Source organism: Bos mutus, chromosome 2 (assembly GCF_027580195.1).
Source record: "Bos mutus isolate GX-2022 chromosome 2, NWIPB_WYAK_1.1, whole genome shotgun sequence".
NCBI classification, from domain to species: Eukaryota; Metazoa; Chordata; class Mammalia; order Artiodactyla; family Bovidae; genus Bos; species Bos mutus.
In genome coordinates, this window is record NC_091618.1 from 47,461,901 (window position 1) to 47,481,453 (window position 19,553).

The following is a 19,553-nucleotide window of genomic DNA, read 5'->3' on the forward strand; positions in this document are numbered from 1 at the left end:
TTGCAGACAGATTCTTTACCATCTGAGCCACCAGGGAAGCCTTGTACATAAATGTTATTTTGAGACTAACCAAGGAAAAGTTAATTATGCTCAAACTTTGAGTTTTAAAATTTGTGTGAATTATATACCCTTTAGTCATGATGATTATAACAGTGATGGGAATGCACTTAATGTGACCAAACTGTACACCTAGAAATGGTTAAAATGGTAAATTTTGTGTTAAGTGTATTTTACCACAATAAGAAAATTCTGTGCTTTGTTTTCTTTCAGCAGTACTGACTTTAATTTAGTCTTGTTAAAATTTCCCGCTGCCCATAGGCCTTGCTGAGAATCTGGTCCTCAGTGTTCCTGGCTGCAGTGTGTTTCTCTTTGGTGAGGCTGACCTGCCCGAGAAGCGCCCGCTTGTCCAGAGAAGGAAGCAGCTGGGCTGGTTCACCAGAAGGGATTTCAGCACTCTTAAATCTGACCTGGGAGCTGCACCTGCCAGAAGATGTGGTTTGACGGGTTCGCAGTCTGGATTTTTTTTCCGCTTTGGTTTTTAAACTTGAGAATCCTGAGGTTGCCGTCATTTGGTCTCTCCCATGTAATGCAGGAGGGTTACAGCTGGAGCTTTCTTGACTTGCTTGAAGTTCTCCTCTCAGCTCTTTCTACTTACGCCTTCATGAGCCACTCAGGGAGGCTGGAAGCCCTCATCAGATACTCGATAAGAGCCCCCAAGAGGGATGTTCATGATAGGCAATGAGCCCTGCTCATCAGTGGCTGCACTGATGATGAGAATGGTTATCACTGGGATGATGGGTCCTGTTGGCCAGGCATGAGGTTGTATCTGGAGACACCTGGCGGCTCAGGATGTGGGTGTAGCTTACTTTTAGCTGGTGAGAAAGGCTTTCAGTACATCCAGAGTGTCCAGGTTGATGCTTACACCTGACAGTCTGTGGTGGAGGCACCCTGGAGAGAGGCTTTTCTACACTGCGGGCTCTAGAACAGAGAGAACAAACACAGGGAGCAGTATTCTCCCTTGCCCTGGATCTTATCCACTCTTGTCTCTCTCTGCTACTCTTGCCCACACCTTGCTTAGAGCATATCTTCAGAAAAGGCAATGGCACCCTATCAAAAACTCCATCCCCATTTGCTGCACTTCACTATCCTAGGGCCATTTATTTGAGTCTTGATTCTTGTCTCACTCGCTGCACTTCACCATCCCAGGTCCATTTATTTGAGTTTTGATTTTTTTATCCCCTAATATCTTCTGTAGGGATCACTAGTTAAACCATGTTAGGCCACATTTTGATAGTTAATATCTTAGCTGTTACTAAAATACTAGGTCCCAAGAAGCAAGAGGTGGGCAACCTTAAGAAACACATTTCCTCAAGGCACAGTTACACATAGGCTTTTGGTTGCTAATCCCTGGTGCAGAATTCTGCTCTCAAACCAATGACATCATCAGCTAGAGCAGTACAATGAAAAGAGTGTAGGCTTTGAAAGTGAAAGTCGCTCAGTCGTGTCCCATCTTTGTGACCACCCCATGGACTGCAGCACACCAGGTTCCTCTGTCTATGGAATTCTCCAGGCAAGAATACTAGTTGCCATTTCCTTGTCTAGGGGATCTTCCTGACTCAGAGAGTGAACCTGGGTCTCCTGCATTACAGGCTGATTCTTTACCATCTGAGCTACCAGAGACTCTCAGAGTGCAGGCTTTGAGGCTATGCTCAAATCCTGACCTTGCTCTTCATTGGCCATGTGACTTCAGAATGTTCCTTAGCTCAATAAGCCTCAGTTCCCATATCTTTAAAATGGCCATATTAATTATTTTTCCCTCATGAGACTAAAGTTGAAAGGATGACTATTAAGTGCCAAACGTGGTACCAAGGGACCATTTTTTCCTTCCTTTTAGAGAAAAGATTTATCTAAAAAGTGATTATAAATGTGTTTTAGTCTTTACTTGTGGAAAAAAAAGAAGAAGCTGATTGCTCCCTGCCAATTTGAACCTCACATATTTTCCCACGATTTGTCTCACAAACGGAGAAGTGTAAGTTTGTGACTAACTTTTCAGAAAGCTATTTCCTGGTTTCTAATTTGAGCCTCACTGAAAACTGAAAGGATTATTCCACAAACCTAGTCAGCACAGTGCCGGGTGACTGAGATTACAGTTAGAGGATGGGAATTAGAAGCAGGAATCCTAGTACTAGAGAACAGAAGAACAGCATTTAGTGCTGGGTTAGACAGTCCCTCGGAGAAGGCAGTGGCACCCCACTCCAGTACTCTTGCCTGGAAAATCCCATGGACCGAGGAGCCTGGTAGGCTGCAGTCCATGGGATCACTAAGAGTCGGACACGACTGAGTGACTTCACTTTCACTTTTCACTTTCACGCATTGGAGAAGGGAATGGCAGCCCACTCCGGTGTTCTTACCTGGAGAATCCCAGGGACGGGGGAGCCTGGTTGGCTGCCATCTATGGGGTCGCACAGAGTCGGACACGACTGAAGTGACTTAGCATAGCACAGCATAGCATAGCATAGCATAGCATAGCATAGACAGTCCCTAGGAAAACTTAACTCTCATTTCTGCAGTGTTGTGGGGCTGAATGGGTTGGTGTTTGGGAAGAACTTTAACCTGCTCTGAAAAGCGTATCTGAGTTAAAAACTAAATGTTCATGTTATCACTAATCATGTTCAATCTTCTAAGAACAGACTGAGTTTGTAACTGTTTAAACCAAAGTGAACAGTGATCCCCCCATCTCACCTAATGATTGTCTGATAATCTCACCTATTTTACATTGTTTGTTTGGAATGGACAACCCATTGGGGATTTTGATTCCTTCTCTATTTTTTACTCCACATGGAGATCTGTGATTTACATGGAGAATTTGATCAACATCTGAAAATCCTAAGTTTACTTTAAAATGCCAAGATTGACACAGAAATGTTTAAAGATGGTATTTTAAAGGTAATATTTGACATCTGGTAAAGATGCAGTTAGAGGCTCTCCTGCAACTAATGGTATAAATTACTATCAATTGGTAAAAACTTTTTGGAAGTGAGTTGGTGATGTGTATCAAAAGCTCTAAAAATATATGTAACTGCTTTGCAGAAATTCTAATTCTAGATTTATCTTAAGTAAATAGATTTATTCCTGAGGAAGCAATAAAAGGTACATATACTTATGTACCAGTATGTTTATCAAAGAACTATTTATAATAATAAATACTGGAAATAATATAAATGTTAAGAATTTGAGAGTGATTAAATAAACTATGGAATACCTTGGTGAGAGACCATTATGCAAGCAATTAAGTGTGAAGGTTTGGAGGAATTTTTAGACAAGTGGAAAATACAGTACAATGTAGAGAGAATTTTTAGTTTATTAATTAACACAACGAATATTTATTAGGTACCTAAATGTGCCAGGGACTATTATCAATGGGAAAATAGAATTTATTTGCCTTCAAAGAATTTATATTCCAGTGGGGAATAGGTGAAGAGAGTGAAAAGAGAAACAGAAAATTACAAGCTTAATAAATAATTAATTATATGATATGTTAGAAAACAAGTGTTGTTGTTTAATCACTAAATCATGTCCTACTCTTTTGTGACCCCATGGACTGTAAGCCCACCAGGTTCCTCTGTCTATGAAATTTTCCAGGCAAGAATACTGGAGTGGGTTGCTGTTTCCTTCTCCAGGGGATCTTCCCTACGCAGGGATTGAACCCAGGTCTCCTGCATTGGCAGGTGGATTCTTTTCTGCTGAGCCATGGGGGAAGTCCCTAGGAAATAAATGCTACAGCCAAAAAAAAAAAAAAAAATCAGACAGGGCAATGGACATCATGTGCCCGGAATGGGAGTAAACTATGGTTTTCAGATGGGATAAACCAAAGTAGGCCTCATTGTGAAGGCAGCACTGGAGTAAAGACTAGGAGAGAGGCAGTTGGCCATGTGGAAATGTGGACAGGAGACTCAGGCAGAAGGAACATCCAGGGTCAAGGCCAAAGGATATAAAGCTGTGTAGTGTAATTTCAATATTGTAAAATATATATGCACCTATTTATTTTATTTATCTTATATGTTTGTAAGGAAAGGAAATTCTTAAAGCTTCCAACTTATTTTCACTATTTCTTCAAATTGATCTTGTTATTATTTCCATCATCTTTCATAAAGGGAAATTATTGAGGTTTATCAGGTCTGCAGAAGCTGGATTTCAGTGCATTCATTCATATTGCTGACAAAAGAGTCAAATAAGAAAGGAAAAGCAGCACAACTTTCCCCCCATATGTCTTTTTTGCTAATATCTCCTTTCAAGTGGTAGACTCTTTAGTTTGTGCAAAAGACATGAAAATTATAAGTTGCCAAGTTTAGGTAGACCATTACTCCTTGAGGGACTCATTTAATAGGCTCAAAGCAGATTCTAATAGAAAATTAAAATGTTTCAGAGAGGAACATAGAGTATAGATAAATGGTTTCATGAACAAGATTGTAATTCGAGTTTAAGTCACATGATCCACTGAAATTTTAGGTTACCTTACTTGCCCAAGTTATCCATTAAGAAATTCATATGTAAGAAGGAGTAAAATGGTTTCATTTTTAAAAGAAATATCTATTGCAGTAGAATTTCTAGCACCTCTGTCACTAGGATAGAAATATTATTCATCTAATTTTTCAACAAGCTGAGTTCACAACTGTGGCAATTTCCCTCCTTATTTTTAAATTTAATGGCTTTATATATTTTTCTAACATTCTTTATTTACATCAGTGTTTCTCAACATAATTTTCCGCTCTTCCCATCAAAACAGAAAAGCTTCAACACATTGTTGCTATGTTTATTTCTTTTCCTAAAAAATTTAAATAGAAATGATTGGTGCTATGAACTGAACACTTACAGTTAACTTTCCAATGACAAATTAATCTATACAGTACCCGAAAGGAAGCAGAATCTATAAGGGAACAGGTTTCTGTTTTGAAGTTCCTTGAGAATATTATAAACAGAAGAGAAAAAAGTGACCTCAGAAATGATTAACACCCAGAGTCAGTGCCAAACACACAAAATCTTTTAAACCAAATTCCTTTTAAAAGTTTGTAGTTGGCCGGCTCATGAGGAACATAAATAAGGACAAAGCAGTAATAGTTGATACTTTTAGATCTATAAATAAATACTTTATACATATATATTTTAAAACCCTAAACATTTATGGGATAATTTAAACACTGCTGGCTGATATATTGTATGACTGGCCTGCATATATGCATTATTGTTTAAAAATGAGGGACAATTCTTTGAACTGTAGTTTCACATGATGCCGTAGGAATTATAGATGGAGGTAACTGGCACATCTTGGAATCAGGGACTTCTGTTTAGTTATTTCAGTGGGTTACTGAGAGCTGCCCCTGCTTACTTCTTTCTCTCTGTAAATGAGAAGCTGCTGCATCAGGCACTTTTCTTGACATTGAATAATGCCATTTACTGCATACCCCAAATTTTACCTAGTCTTTGAAAAGTAATTTCTAGCCTGGGAATGAGTCCTGTTTTCAGGAGCCTATATCTGTAATTTTCTATGTTTGCTTGTAAATCTATTTGGATGATGGAAGATGAAAGTCTCAATGTGTAATTAAGTGTGTCACCCGTAATTGAAACATGAAGGACTATGTCTCTGCATGAGCTAGAGAAAGGCACTTTTCTGTAGAAAACCTGGGAGCAGGGAAGTCAAGTGCCTGAGGTTGCTTTCACCTGGGCTGGCTTCATTCCATGATGATGTTAACATGTATCTACCCCTGTGATTTCGTCTCTGAATTGCTGTTACTCTGAAAGATTCAGAGTTGAGAAATTGAGGCTTACGGTTCCTCACAGAGTGGGAAAATGTCACAGCTATTTTGCAGAAAGACAGCTGAGCAGAGGCAGTGTTCCTGAAGAAGTGGAACTTGAACTCAGACCCCTGGGGAGCCATTCCCAGCCCCGTGCCGCGCAGTGTCACTTAGCTTTCTCTTCTGTGGATTTGGCCACATGCACAAGAGGCCTGCGTTCTTCCCGCCATGGGAGTATCGGACTTAGCAATTATGTTTGATTTTTATGGCTTTAGTCATCAAATGTCCTGTTTCAGCTGTGGTTTCTCTTTAATACATGTTCTAAAAAATGTAAAATACCAATATGTAATGATGACTAATTGCTTTCAGTGTAATAACAGCTGTTTATATTTTTGAACCTGAGTTCCAAGTCTGTCGTCTTGCTCTGTTTGTTACTCTGAAGCAAGGCCCACAGGCTAGGTTTTATCTTTGTTTAACCTTCGTGTTTTTACACCCAGTAACCTGCATGGTTCCTGGCACTCAGCAGGTTTCAGTAAAAACATATTTAATAAGAGAGCCACACATTAGTTCATGAGAATCTCTTTATTTATTCAAACTGTAATGCAATCTATAAATTTGAAGTTCTCTCTTCAGACATAAAAATGCCATATACTCCAAAACACTACCTCGGTTCCCTCCTCACGCATCTTTTAAAGCTAAGCCATCAAAGAAGAGCTTAATATAATAAAGAGAACTTTTAAATACATCTCTTAGCAAACTTCTGACCCCCTAAAACAAAACCTTTTCTGTTGGAGGAAAATATTGAGAATCTTTTCACCATTAATTGATTGAAGGTGATGGTGCCTGGAACAATTTTTGAGAATAATTTTGATCTAAAGGGAAAAAAAATGTTTTTTCTGAGTGCTGCTTTTCCATTTTTTCTAACGGGCTCTTCACTATTGTTTTGTCTGAATGCAGTTTTTTATTTGTGTTATTCCAGACGTGGTCCTACCACAAGCATCTTTAAACCAGACATTAATAGCATAGTTCACAGTCATTACTGCCAGTGCTCAAACACAAATATTGCATTTGTGTTTGTAAAAACTACACATCAGATGTTAATTAAGTGCATTTGTTTTTTTTATGCTTAAACAATCTGGCATAAAGAGTTTACATCTATATCAGTTCACCATAAGGTCTCTACAATATCTGAATCACCAGCCGTACAGTATATGATGAATACAGTGTTTCCACACAGGAAAATAACAGAATTGTCAGGAAAACATCAGGCCTGTTATATTTCCCTGTGAAATAATAGCAACTGAATCTCAGTTTCTTTTTGATTAAAAAAAAGTATTTAACTAGGAGTAAACACCAATATTTAGAATGATAAATTTTTCATTAAAGAACACATGGAAAGTGAAATCATACCAAAGATTTTTTTCCTTGTTTTTAGCTTGCTTCAGGGCGTTGTGACAGTTGCTTTGGAATAAAATTGGAATTTCAGCTTTGCAGTGAGATTCATGCTGCCGCCAGAGCAGCCGAGTGCCAATCTGCGGGAGGCAGGAGCCGAGCGAAACCGCAAACTGAGAAACAAACTTTCACATCAGGTTTCTAATTTTAGAGCAAAAAATGGAATTACTTTAATTATATGACATTTAACTAGAAATACGATTTGCTGGGATTAATTGCCTCCTTTATTTAAAAAATTTTTACTAAGTTTAAATTAGCATAAAAAGTCAAATTCAGCATCTTAAATAAGGTCAGTGGGACTTCTGGATTTAAATGCAGAATTTGATTGATTAGAATTGGATCACCATATTGGTGTTGGACTTGGGAAGGATTAAATGGAAGAATTAGAAACGTGTGCATTTGGACAGAAAACAGTTTCTCTCTTTTTCCTTCCTTCTTTCTTCTTTTCTTCCTTCCTTTCTTCTTGTCTTTTTTTCCTTCCTTTCTTTCTTTTTCCTAAGGCAGAAATGGATCATGGCCTTATAACCCCTCAGGGTGAAAACTACTACCTGCTTAGACCAGAAACTTCTCAGCTTCATTGACTTGTCTCTGTTTATTCACTGCTTGAATAAGGTATAGTGGTAAAACAAAATCAACTATTGTATAGCTAAAGCTTAATAGAAGAATTTAAAATACATGTAACAAGGACATACACCAGGAAGTATCATTCTGTATATAAGTGATTACTCTTACTTTATTCAAAAGAGAATATAAAAGTTACTTCTTATGTTTAATTTTATTTTTCTAAGAAATAATTAATTTTAAAGTATGCTTTTGAAGGAATTTTTTAAGTAGAGTTTTAATTGATTAAGTCATTGTTGGGACAAGTGAATTCTTTGTGACACTCTTGTGTTCTGGACTTAACATCTAAATTTCTTATGCATTTAATAATTTATCTTAGGTAAACTATTGTTTACATTACCTTTTATCTTAGGTAATGAATTCATTTATTAGCAAGAATGATCAATTTTAGAAACTCGGTGACAAAAGGGACAGTTATTGGGCACATGGGGATAAAAGGTGCCTTGCAATCTACTAGAGGATTTAGAGGAAGTCCTGTCCCATGTATTTAAGGATCAAATGGTCCATGCTACCATATTGTCAGGAGGCCCTGGGTCCATATGAATGAACTTGCCTTGAAAGTGACTTGCTCCCCCAAGCTGATAAATTACATATAAATATCTGAACGTTGGCTAGGCATATCAAAGTTCTGGAATAGCAGAGCACAATAGACCCAATAGATATTTTGAATAGTACTTAGTATAAGCTCCCCCCCCCATATGAAACTCTATATATGTATACTTTTATATACACACACACATACTTTTCAGCAAACTCTGAGCATGATCTAGCTATTTGTTTGAATGGTGATAAAGGTGAGGCCACTTCTTGAGTCAGAATAGGGTATGTGTATCAGATACGAGGAAATGGGATTGTTTGTAACACTACCTGTTCAGGGGTAGAGGAGAGAGAGACTATGCTTGGATGCTTTCGATTAATGAATGACATTAGCACTGACAAAAAAAAAATTTCCAGTTGTACTCTGTGAAATGTTAAAACTGATATAATTCTCAAAGATATTTAGAGTAAGTGATTGGTGTATGAGGTTGAGAGAGATATGTATTGACTGTTAGGAAATTTAATTTTTATGAAATCAGCATTATGGAGAAATACTGTAATTTGATTCATTTCTGCAGAATTCCCAGTAGAAAGAGGCCCAGCCTCGGGAGTTGAAATGTTTCATTATGTACATGTGTGGGAAAAAGATGAAATGTGGTTTCCGTGTGCTGATTTTCTGTAAAGCGTCTATTAGTATGAGAGTACCCAGGCTAGGCAGCAAAGCCCCCAAACCACGGCTGTCAAGGGGAGAGTGAATTCAACAGGATCTCTCGTTGGATACTGACATCGTGAGCAATAAGTTTGAAAGTAGTAAGAAAAAGCAATGACAGTAAAATGATGTTGAAATAGTAGCTAAAAAATTGTCTTATGCTGAAGATGAGGTCAGCCTTTTATCCTTCATCAATCCCTAGTCAACTTTGCTTTTAGAAATGTGAAGTTGCCCCACAATGAGGAAACTGCAAACCTAAGCTTTTTATACCAATGCTAATTTAACCAAGTTGTCCATCTTATAATGTAAACTATAATTAGAGCAGGGATATTTATGTCATATGAGCTGCATCATCCCCAAGGCAGGGTAAAACATGCTCTAGAGTAACTGGGCTCTGGAATAGCAATGACAGTCCTAGTCCCTTGGGAAGCCGAGGATGGAAGAAAGAGATGCCTCCAACTGGTCATACCAAGAAGGTATACATAGTGCCCCAGACCCTGCCCTGCCAAACCCACATCATCATGAGACACAAGAGTCCCTTTGTCCTTCCCAATTCCAAGACTGTTTGTCACTTTTTAGTGACCTCCTTTACTAGCCAAGACTGTTGAGGTTCATTTGAATCTGATCTTAACCTAGCTCAGTGATGACAGGTCTGTGTTTGGGGAGGAAGAGATGAATACAGAGTGTGATTTATTCCTGTCTCCCAGACCCATAGACCTGGCACTGAATTCCAGCCCCTGCGGAGATGGCCTTGGAAATGAATGGAAGGCCAATACATTTTACTGCTATTGATATTTAATTTTCAAACGTGCCTTTTGAAATATCTGCTGATATTTTCAAAAGTCTGAGCTTTTCTTAGTCATTCTAGAGTAAACATCCAGATACATTTAGAGTAGATAAAAATATCTACTTATAGCTCAGATAACTCTGTTGGTAAAAAATATGTATGACCTTTAGAAAATTCTTGAGTTGATAATGAGGAGTATTTCTGTGTATTATTTTAAAATAAAATCAAGTAAAGTTAATAGAATAGAAGAGAATTGGGTAAAGAATAGAATCTTCAAGATGAGGCTTTACTTTGCTTGACTAACATGCTTTTCTAATGATTCAGGCATCGGCGCTAGCCCATATGTGATGAACTGCAATGTTACCATAGATTCTCAAGACTTGGCTCTGGGAAAAGAAATTGCTAGTGCCATTCGGGGCTCGAATGTGAATGGACTGAAGGGCGTCCAAACGATGGCTTTTCCTCATGAAGGGAAAATTGAGATAGCTTGCAATGTAGAGAGTTTTGAAGATCAAGAAGTTACAGAAACCTCCGAGGGCTCTCAATACATGGCTTACAGTGTCCTTGGGGACCATTTTTATTATATATCTCCTCATTACATAGAAGCTCAAGTTAAAAAATTGGCAAGTGATTGAGGAATTGGTATGATAGGGAGAGCATTAATTGGATTTACACCCCAAGAATGCAAGAGCTGTGCTGAATATGCAATAAGAGAAAGTATTGGGGAGTTCTGGAAAATATGTGAAGGTGTTTTCATGTGATCCAATCTAAGGTTTCATTGAAATTGTAAGAAAAAAATATCAGGCATTGTGAACTTTTCTTATTGGCCTGTGAAGACAAGGAGAAGATCCAAGAGCTTGGTTCCAGGTGTGAATTGGAAAACTAGAAGCCTTCTCTGTCCAACGACAGCAACAGGTGTTTATAGATTGTAATTGCCTTATGATATTTCTAGTCATCACTGAAACTTTGTGAAATCTTCCTCTGTATCAAGTTCATGCACTTGGGTGTACTAGAAGCCTCCCTGAATGCGCTGGATAAAATGGCCATAGTTACAGAATCATCTTTGATTATCATGAACTAAACTAAAAACAGACTCTGTTTATTTGGTGTTCCTGAGCTCTTTATTCCAAAGTCCTGTATTCAACTCTCATTTTCTGAGTAATCATTTTTTTTTAATGTGCACTTTTAAAAATCAAGTACTAAGTAACTAAATGGGGAGAATTATAAACTAAAATTACCAAATAAAAGACTAATCATGTTCTTTTGTTCTTTCTTGTCTTGTTTAGGATGACCTACTGTTCATTCTGGAGATAATTCCAAAAGCCAGATTTGTCTAATTTTTTTATGTTTATGTGGGGATGTGGAATGGCGGTGTTGGGCATGACTTCAAGGGATTATATTGATCCTTTTTGGAATTTAAATGGAAGTCTGAAGGTTTAGGGAATTTATTACTCTTGAGTGAAGTGGAGGGTATTGGTGGAAGAGTTTTATTTGAAAGAAATCAAAATATGTTGCCTCTTTTTGAACTAAAAGAAGCCACTTGCTAATTCTGGCAATTTTATGTAAATCCTTAGTGCTTATGTTTTTTAGTACAAGGCGTTTTTCTATCTATAAAAAACAATGAAATAAATTTTTCCATAGATTTTGTTTAGCAAATAAATTGTGGTTTTGGCTAATAAGAGCACATAATGTGAATTTAATTAATTAAAAATAAAAGAGGTTGAACTCAGTCTTTTTATAGGATCCAGTGCATGCATGCATTCTCAGTTGTGTCCAATTCTTTGAGACCCAAGGGACTCTAGCCCACCACACACCTCTGTCCATGGGATTCTAGAGGCAGTAATACTGGAGTGGGTTGCTATTTCCTCCTCCAGGGGATCTTCCTGACCCAAGGATCAAACCCAGGTGTCTTGTGTCTCCTGCATTGGCAGGCAAATTCTTTATCACTGAGCCACCTGGGAAGCCCATAGGATCTGGTAATCTATCCCATCTACATATTGGCTGCACTAGGTCTTCAGTTGTGGTGCGGGGCTCTTTCTTGCGGTGCATAGGCTTTCTCTAGTTGCAGCATGTGGGCTTTTCCTATTTCAGCTCATGGGCTTAGTTCCCCAACTAGAGATCAAAACCACATCCCCTGCATTGGAAGGCAGATTCTAAAACCAGTGGACCACCAGGGGAGTCTGTATCCTAACATACTTTTTTGACTTACATTTGACCCTTGACTGCAATTGCATTAATTTTATTTCAGAATTATACTTTTTGGGTGTTTTCTTTTTGCTGTCAATATAAATACAACAAAGATGGAGTAATAACCACGTGTGGTTTTCAGATGCAAGGAAGTGTAGTTGCTGTGGTGAAAAGAGGAGATGCTCTCCAGTTAGACCCAGGGATCTGGGAGAGCTGTGAAGTAGTCATGCCTTGCTTTTCTCTTGCTTTGGCAGAGGCCATGTGGCCTAATAGGACAAACACTGGACAGCAGATTCTGGCTTGGGTTCTGGCCCTTGTTATCTTTCATGGAGCTATAGTTTAATTACCTGTAAAATAGGGAAAAGAGTTTCCACCCAGATTGTGTTCTGGGGAATTAAATGGAAGTACTTTGTAGGCTGTAATGTAAAAATGAAATATCAGCACTCTTTCCAGATCTCACCTGGAGCTTTGCTTCAGTTTTGGTCATCACCATTAAGTAGGTGGGACTTCCCTGGTGGCTCAGATGGTAAAGAGTCCACCCACAATGCAGGAGACCAGGACTGATCCCTGGGTTGGGAAGATTCCCTAGAGCAGGGAATGGCTACCCACTCCAGTACTTGTGCCTGGAGAATTCCATGGACAAAGGAACCTGGCGGGCCACACACCATAGGGTCGCACAGAGTTGGACATGACTGAGCGACTAACACTTTGATTAAGCAGGTGATTGAGAGTAAAAACACAGGATGTCACTGTGTCATTTGGGGATATAGTAGCAGTTGATTCATAAGCCATTTCCCTTCTTAACCTCTCCAGATTCATATCACTGTAGTCCAGACTGCTGGTTTTGAGCAAGGCTTATTTACAACCAAACATCTTTTTAATGGGTGTATAGAGTTTCAGTTCTTGAAGGCAAAAAAAAAGCAAAATTCTGGAGATGGATAGTAGTGATGATTGTACAGTAATATAAATACTTAATGCCACTGAACTACACACTTAAATATGGTAAATGTTATGTGTATTTTACAATTAATTATTGAAAATTATATATTAATTTCATAAAAGTTTAAAACAAAAAAAAATCTGAATAAGATAATTTCACTAACCCCACACTTCATAAATAAAATTTTGTCAAATTTGTAATATCCATTAAAGTATACAAACATGTAAGACCTGTTTTTCCCTTTTTCATCTATTATGATAAACTCAAGTACTACATTTGAGGCTTAGTTCATTGGTTTAAAATAGAGTTAATTAAATTTGGCCTATGATACAGCTATCCATTTAAAACAATAATTTACTATTTTTGTTACAAATAATTTTCAAAACCAGGACAATTTTACTCCTTACCTCTTGTTCATATTGTAATTTCCCTGTTTTTTCTATTGTCTTTCTGTCTTCCCTTTCTTTCTTGCTCCACCATGTTTCTCTAGAAAATCTGAAACAGTTGTAAGTTGCTGAAGGTTTATCATAGGGACAGATGTGGTATCATCAGCTCTTTCTATGTATAAGCTGACAGAAGCAGCTCGGTTGGATCTATAATGATAAGCATTATCAAACTGGGTTGAGAAAATCTGACCAAACTACAGATACACAAACTAACAAATACCCTAATTCATATTAACTTTTCCTCACATTGCTCTATTACAAGCAGACCAACACTTTGTGCTAATGTTCTGCAGTATCTTGTCCACTGGACCTTAAAGTGTACACTGTATGGAATGTGGCTTCATAGCTTGTTTAACTGCCGTATCCTGCCAGATGACTTTGCCCATGACTTGTGCCTGTTGTAAACGGGACAGAATTGATGTAGACAAATAGAGTTTATGTTTTATTAACTCTTCAGTGTTTTTCCTCTACCCCAGTTTCCACTTCAACTTTTAGTTTGTTAGAAGAGGGATAGGAAAGCGAAAAGCTAGTCTACGAGGGTGATAAGGGATTTTGTTGGTGCTGGTGAGGGGCAATATCATTTGTTTCCATCCTGAATTTGGGCTTAACTCCACGATGTTAAAATGTCTTTAACATAAGGGGGAGGGGCGGGCTAAGTGAAACATAACTGTAAAATAAAGCAAAATGGGGGGTGATATTTTCATTCCTCAGCATAATGAAAAGCCTTGCTCTGTAATTGGTTTGTACTGTCTTGGAAGTGGTGTCCGTGGACCACAAAGGACCACTCTATGAGAGATCTGCAAGGAATTTATCATTCCCTCTGGCTGAGCCAAAGCAGGCTTGATATACAGTTTTGTTTAGTATAAATATTCTCATGTTACTGTTTACTTTGTGGGGATATGAGGATCCCACTGACAGGGTACGTGCTCCACTGCCTCGCTTTTAAAAGGCATTTATTTGACTCTGTTGTTTGTACTTGCCCAGAAACTTCAGAGAATGGCTCAGGAACTTGTTTGATAAGCATCCAGACCATGCTCCCGGAGTATGTCGCGCTTGGGGGTTAGAAAAGCTTATTGTTTTAAGCAGGCCCGCACATGGCTTCGCAGGAGCCCATTTTTCATAGGTAAGAACGTTTAGGACACTAACAGCAGTCTCTGAGAGTGCTCCCCTAAGGTACACGGAAAGGTCCTGGTGAGCATAGCTCTGGTTGAACTCAGCCTGATGTTGGATTACTCTGTCACTTCTTTTGCCCTATTTGCAGTATTTTGGGGCAAATTAGTTTACTGTGAGTTAAGATATGCATCAGAGACCTAACTATGCGATGAGTTTCTCTTTTTAAATGCGTGGTGTGTGTACGGTTCAGCTGTTGTCTCTCAGCCCACACTGACCATTCCCTGTACTGCTTATGCTGCCAGGACCCTGCACACCGCCTTTCTTTGCTAGCTGGTTCCCTGGAGCCAGACGTGAGGCCGCAGGGCTACAGAAGCATAGGGGCTTGCTCTTGCTGCTTCCTTGCGGTTTCTGGCAGCCCCACCACAGCAGTGGCTCTTGACCTGATACAATGGCTCTTGGTTCCAGGCTCTAGCTTTTTTTCTTGGTACTTTCGGAACTGGCCTCATCAGGCCCCTCAGAAGTTCCAGCAGTGGCTGAGCCCCAGCTCGTCTGCAAGGCCTCTCTAAGCCTCTAGGCTCCAAGTACACCGCCTCCTCCCATGTTCCTCCAGCCTCAGGGCCTGCTGCTTTCTGCAGTTCCTTAGGTCTCTGGTACCAGGTTCTCTCTTAGCTCTTTTAGTTCTCCAACAACTGTTCCCCAAAATTTCAGTGTTATTTCTTTTGAAATACTTAGTGTGATTTCCGTCTTCCTGACTGGATCTTGTCAGAAACAAACTATCAACAGACCAAATGGAAGGAAAGGAGAAGGCAGAAGATACTCAGTGTGGATCTGTAGTTCCTGATGAAAACAGCTTGTTGATGATTACTCGCCTTCTCATTCGCATTGTAGTCTCTGAATTTCATCGTTTTCTTGTTGTCACATTCTGTGTTTCCTCTGAAGGTCTTGCTTTTCTTTCGGCTAATGGGAAGCCAGGTATTGAATTGGGAAGCCAGGTATTGAATTGGGGTAAGGATAGGAAATATGGTAAATCACTGGATGGAGTTTTCCAGTGAATGTCTTTCTTATAGTAGCTTATTGCACCATTAAAAATGTAGACTAATATTATTTAAAGAATTAAAGTCTTTTCAATCTTTTAATAGGGCATGTCTTTCCTTTCCTTCACCTGCCAGGTAGATGATGGTTTTTAGCTGGTGGTAGGCGCCTAGTCAAACATCTTTCTCAAATCTTCTCTGCACCATCCTACTGACTTTTTCTTAGGAAACCCCATATGCAACTAGTCACCATTTCCTAACTTCTTCTCTGTTTTCATGAAACCAACTCTCTGGAGAAAGTAATCACTATGATTTATGTAGTCTAGAAATGACCTATTGTTATAAAACTATATTGTTTCTAGTAAGTATAAAGAATTTTTATGAGACCCGGGTTCGATCCCTGGGTTGGGAAGATCTCCTGGAGAAGGAAACGGAAACCCACTCCAGTACTCTCGCCTGGAAAATCCCATGGACAGAGGAGCCTGGTAGGCTACAGTCCATGGGGTTGCAAAGAGTTGGACACGACTGAGGGACTTCACTTTTAACTCTCTGTCTACCCTAAAATTGTGTTTAATAGTTCAGCTTCCTGCATATCCACTCCACTATTTCATAAGGATAAAAGCAAGATGAAAGAGCAAGATGCAGGAAAGAAGTCTTCAGTGAACTCTTTTCACATGGTTAATTGTGCTATCTTTCACTGAATTCCAACTAAGTGTCAAGGACCATTATGTGGTTTTCCCTAACAACCCTTTGGAGTAGAGGACTGTAAAGAAATAAAATCCCCAAAGTTCTTTTTAGCCCATCGAGTCAGTCAGGAGCCTCCTCCCACCATAATACCTATTCTACAGGTTTATACCACCGCTCTAACCCTAAACAGTGCAGGGGACCCACATCGTCAGGACTTCAGGCCTCTCCGTCCTAGGCCTGGCCAGCTTTTGTCTCTAGTTTCAGAAACTGTATATCCAGTTGGTTGAACTTCCCCTTCCATGGCAGTTTCATAGGATGGCCCACCTCAAAATCCTGAAACTTCTAGAACTTAGACTGCTCTCCAGTGCCTCTGTACTCTTTTCTCATTTAAAATTTCTTTCAGATCTGTGTTTTACACAATTATGGTATATGGAGTTCTTGCCCATTTATTCCTTCCTCCTCCTGGAAGATCCATCAACATCTAGTTTCACTGTTTCCTTCCCTAGACCGGCTTCGCCTCCTCTGTAGGACTGATCCAGTGCTGCTGCTAAGTACATCCCTGCCTCACCAACTGAGGAGGTAGAGGATGAATCTCCCTATTCCCAGGTTTTTTCCAGATGAATTTCCATGGCTTGAGCCACAAAACTTGCCACAGTTAATGGGGAGATTCCTGAAATCTTCCCACTGTCCTGAAAGAGCCAAGATGGCCATAGGACCCAGGGTGATCCACACTGTGCTGTGCTGTGCTTTGCTTAGTCGTGGTCGTGTCCAGCTCTTTGTGACCCCATGGACTGCACCCTGCCAGGCTCCTCTGCCCATGGGGATTCTCCAGGCAAGAATACTGGAGTGGGTTGTCATGCCCTCTTCCAGGGGATCTTCCCGACCCAGGGATTGAACCTGGCTCTCCTGCGTTGCAGGCAGATTCTTTACCAGCTGAGCTGTCAGGGAAGCCCAGGGTGGTCCCCATCGATATTTAAATCAGGGAGGAAAACTGCCACCAGATGGTGCCAAAACTGCAGCTAGGACCAGGGTGAATCTGAATTGTGCAGCCAGCACCCCAGAACTCCTGTAGAGTCTTTTGTTTTTTCTACTTTGAATTCATGTCCCCACACTTCATACAATTCAGTTTTTCGGACTTGACATGCTGGGTTGTAGCAGGGCTTTATTGATCTCTTGTTTGGCTTGCTGGCTAGACTGTACAGTCTCTGAGGGTAAGGCTTCATTCCCACTTATTTATTGAGCACCTACTGTGTTTTAGCAGGGCAAATATACCACTGTGCGAATGAAATCTAAACTGCAAGTGCCTGCGCTTGTGTGAAGCCCTTGTGAGGCCTGGGACAGGCCCTGGTCATAAACTCATGGGCTTGTATGATTTTGTAAAACTTGCAAACATAAGATCTTTAGTCACAGTTTATTGAAACTGCTGTCTCTTCCTAATAATACTTCTTGAAACGTCTCCTCGTAACAGGTGATACTGGAGCAGCCAGCTCAGCTTCATGGGCTTCCAGCCTGCGCAGTAGCCCAGGGTGCTCTGCGTGTTTTAGTGTTCTGTTGTCATTGAAATTCTGAATAAGTTTTCATTGCACTGGGCCCCACAGATTATGTAGCTGGTTCTGGGAGTGGCCATGGGCACTTGGACGAAGTTAAAGGGAGGCTGGGTTGGGGATAATTAGGATTTAGTGTGATACATGTATGTGGTTCATAGTCACTTCCATTCATAGTTAAGTTACTGCCAACTCTCCCAGTAGGGAAATGGCTTCCAGGATTACCGCCCCCACCCTCCCCAACTGTGATGGCTCAGCCACAGTTGTGACACTCAAAACAGGGCCAGAGGCTTGTCACAAATGAATACGTCCTCTGATGTGCAGCACCAGAAATGCCTAAGTTGAGTAAAAACAAAAAACTGAGGCTCAGAGAGGTTAAGTGACTTCCTTGAGGTCATACAGTTGATAAGTTGCAAGACCAGATTCCCATTTAGGTTTGTCCTTTTTCAAGTTTGTGATTTTTACCCATTGCTCTCTAGTTTCTGGAGCAATGAGTCATTTCCTTTGAAACATCTTCTAAGACCATCGGGTTAGGATATAGGCTGCATAATGCCTGCTGTTTCTTTCAGAACCCACATCACAATAGTTTAAATACTAAAGTAAATGTCATTATTATGCTTTGCTTTCCATGGAGGAAACCTTCTATTTCATTTGCAGCATAGGGTCTTGGCATGTATAATCAGTATAACCCTTTCAGTTCAGTTCAGTCACTCAGTCGTGCCCTACTCTTTGTGACCCCATGGACTGCAGCGCACCAGGCTTCCCTGTCCATCACCAACTCCCAGAGCTTGCTCAAACTCATGTCCATTGAGATCCTTTTGGTCCACTAATTTTTGGAGATACCTTTGAGTGGCTTCTTGCTTCAGACATTTTCTTTCTCACCTGTCCTCTTCCCCACCCCGAGTGGAGGTGGTGGTGGGGTCTGGGAACCACAAAATGTTAGGCTCCGAGTTAACACCAGGGTGTGTGTGGTACATTCGGTAAAGGTGTGATGTTATCATTTCTTCATTCTCACCTTCATATGGCTGCCTGGTTCCCATTCTAGGTACCAGGTACCCGGTTCTAAGTGGGTAAGGGTGCTGGCCACATGCCATACATGTATCTGTTTCATCGTCTTATGGTTTTGTAAACTGAGGCTTCTTAAAATGGGGGAACACCTGTATCCAATTTTCCCTGGAATGTACAACTGAGTTCTCTTATACTCCTCATTTCAAACGAGGTTTTCTGGATAACACCATCTGGGAAATGTCACTTTGATTAAAGTAAATATGCAGCACAGTTAACACTGGGAGCCTATGTGAATTTCCCTAAGTAGCCACATCTTACAGAAGCAGAAGGCAGCCAGCCCTTTGGGTTGGGAGAACTTAAGAGTGTTGCATTCCACGCTTTGGTGTCAGCCGAATGGCAGTGTGTGGCCGACTAAGCTCTGAAGGGTTTTGTGTATTTTTCTTTTCTTAACATTGGGCATTTTTTTTTCTTTTTCAGTTTATTTTGACAGTAAGAAAAAAATATATAAAAATAAAAAACCGAGCTTTATGATTGCCAAGTTTTTCTTCCAAACTAAGAAAAGAAACCAGTTGTTGAAAAATATGATGAATGGCATCCTTTGTTTTATTTTCAATGCAGCACACGAGGGCACTGCCATTGGAATGAGGCCAGATTCCCCAGGCAGGAGGGGGCCTTGGGCTGAAAGGAGACCCAGTGATT

At 40.0% G+C, this 19,553-nt stretch overlaps 1 protein-coding gene across 8 annotated transcripts in view; it reads left to right on the forward strand.

Moving 5' to 3' along the window:
* The window catches only part of FTCDNL1 (formiminotransferase cyclodeaminase N-terminal like), a 118,026-nt gene that overhangs the window by 30,829 nt on the left and 67,644 nt on the right, over positions 1-19,553 (forward strand). For 5 of the 8 annotated variants that reach the window (XM_070388628.1, XM_070388599.1, XM_070388606.1 and 2 more), the window contains 2 exons: positions 319-504; positions 10,223-11,178. In XM_070388628.1, coding sequence (XP_070244729.1) covers positions 319-504; positions 10,223-10,533 — 497 coding nt within the window. In that variant the 3' untranslated portion in view covers positions 10,534-11,178. The other 3 variants (XM_070388636.1, XM_070388649.1, XM_070388643.1) reach the window with 3 other exon arrangements.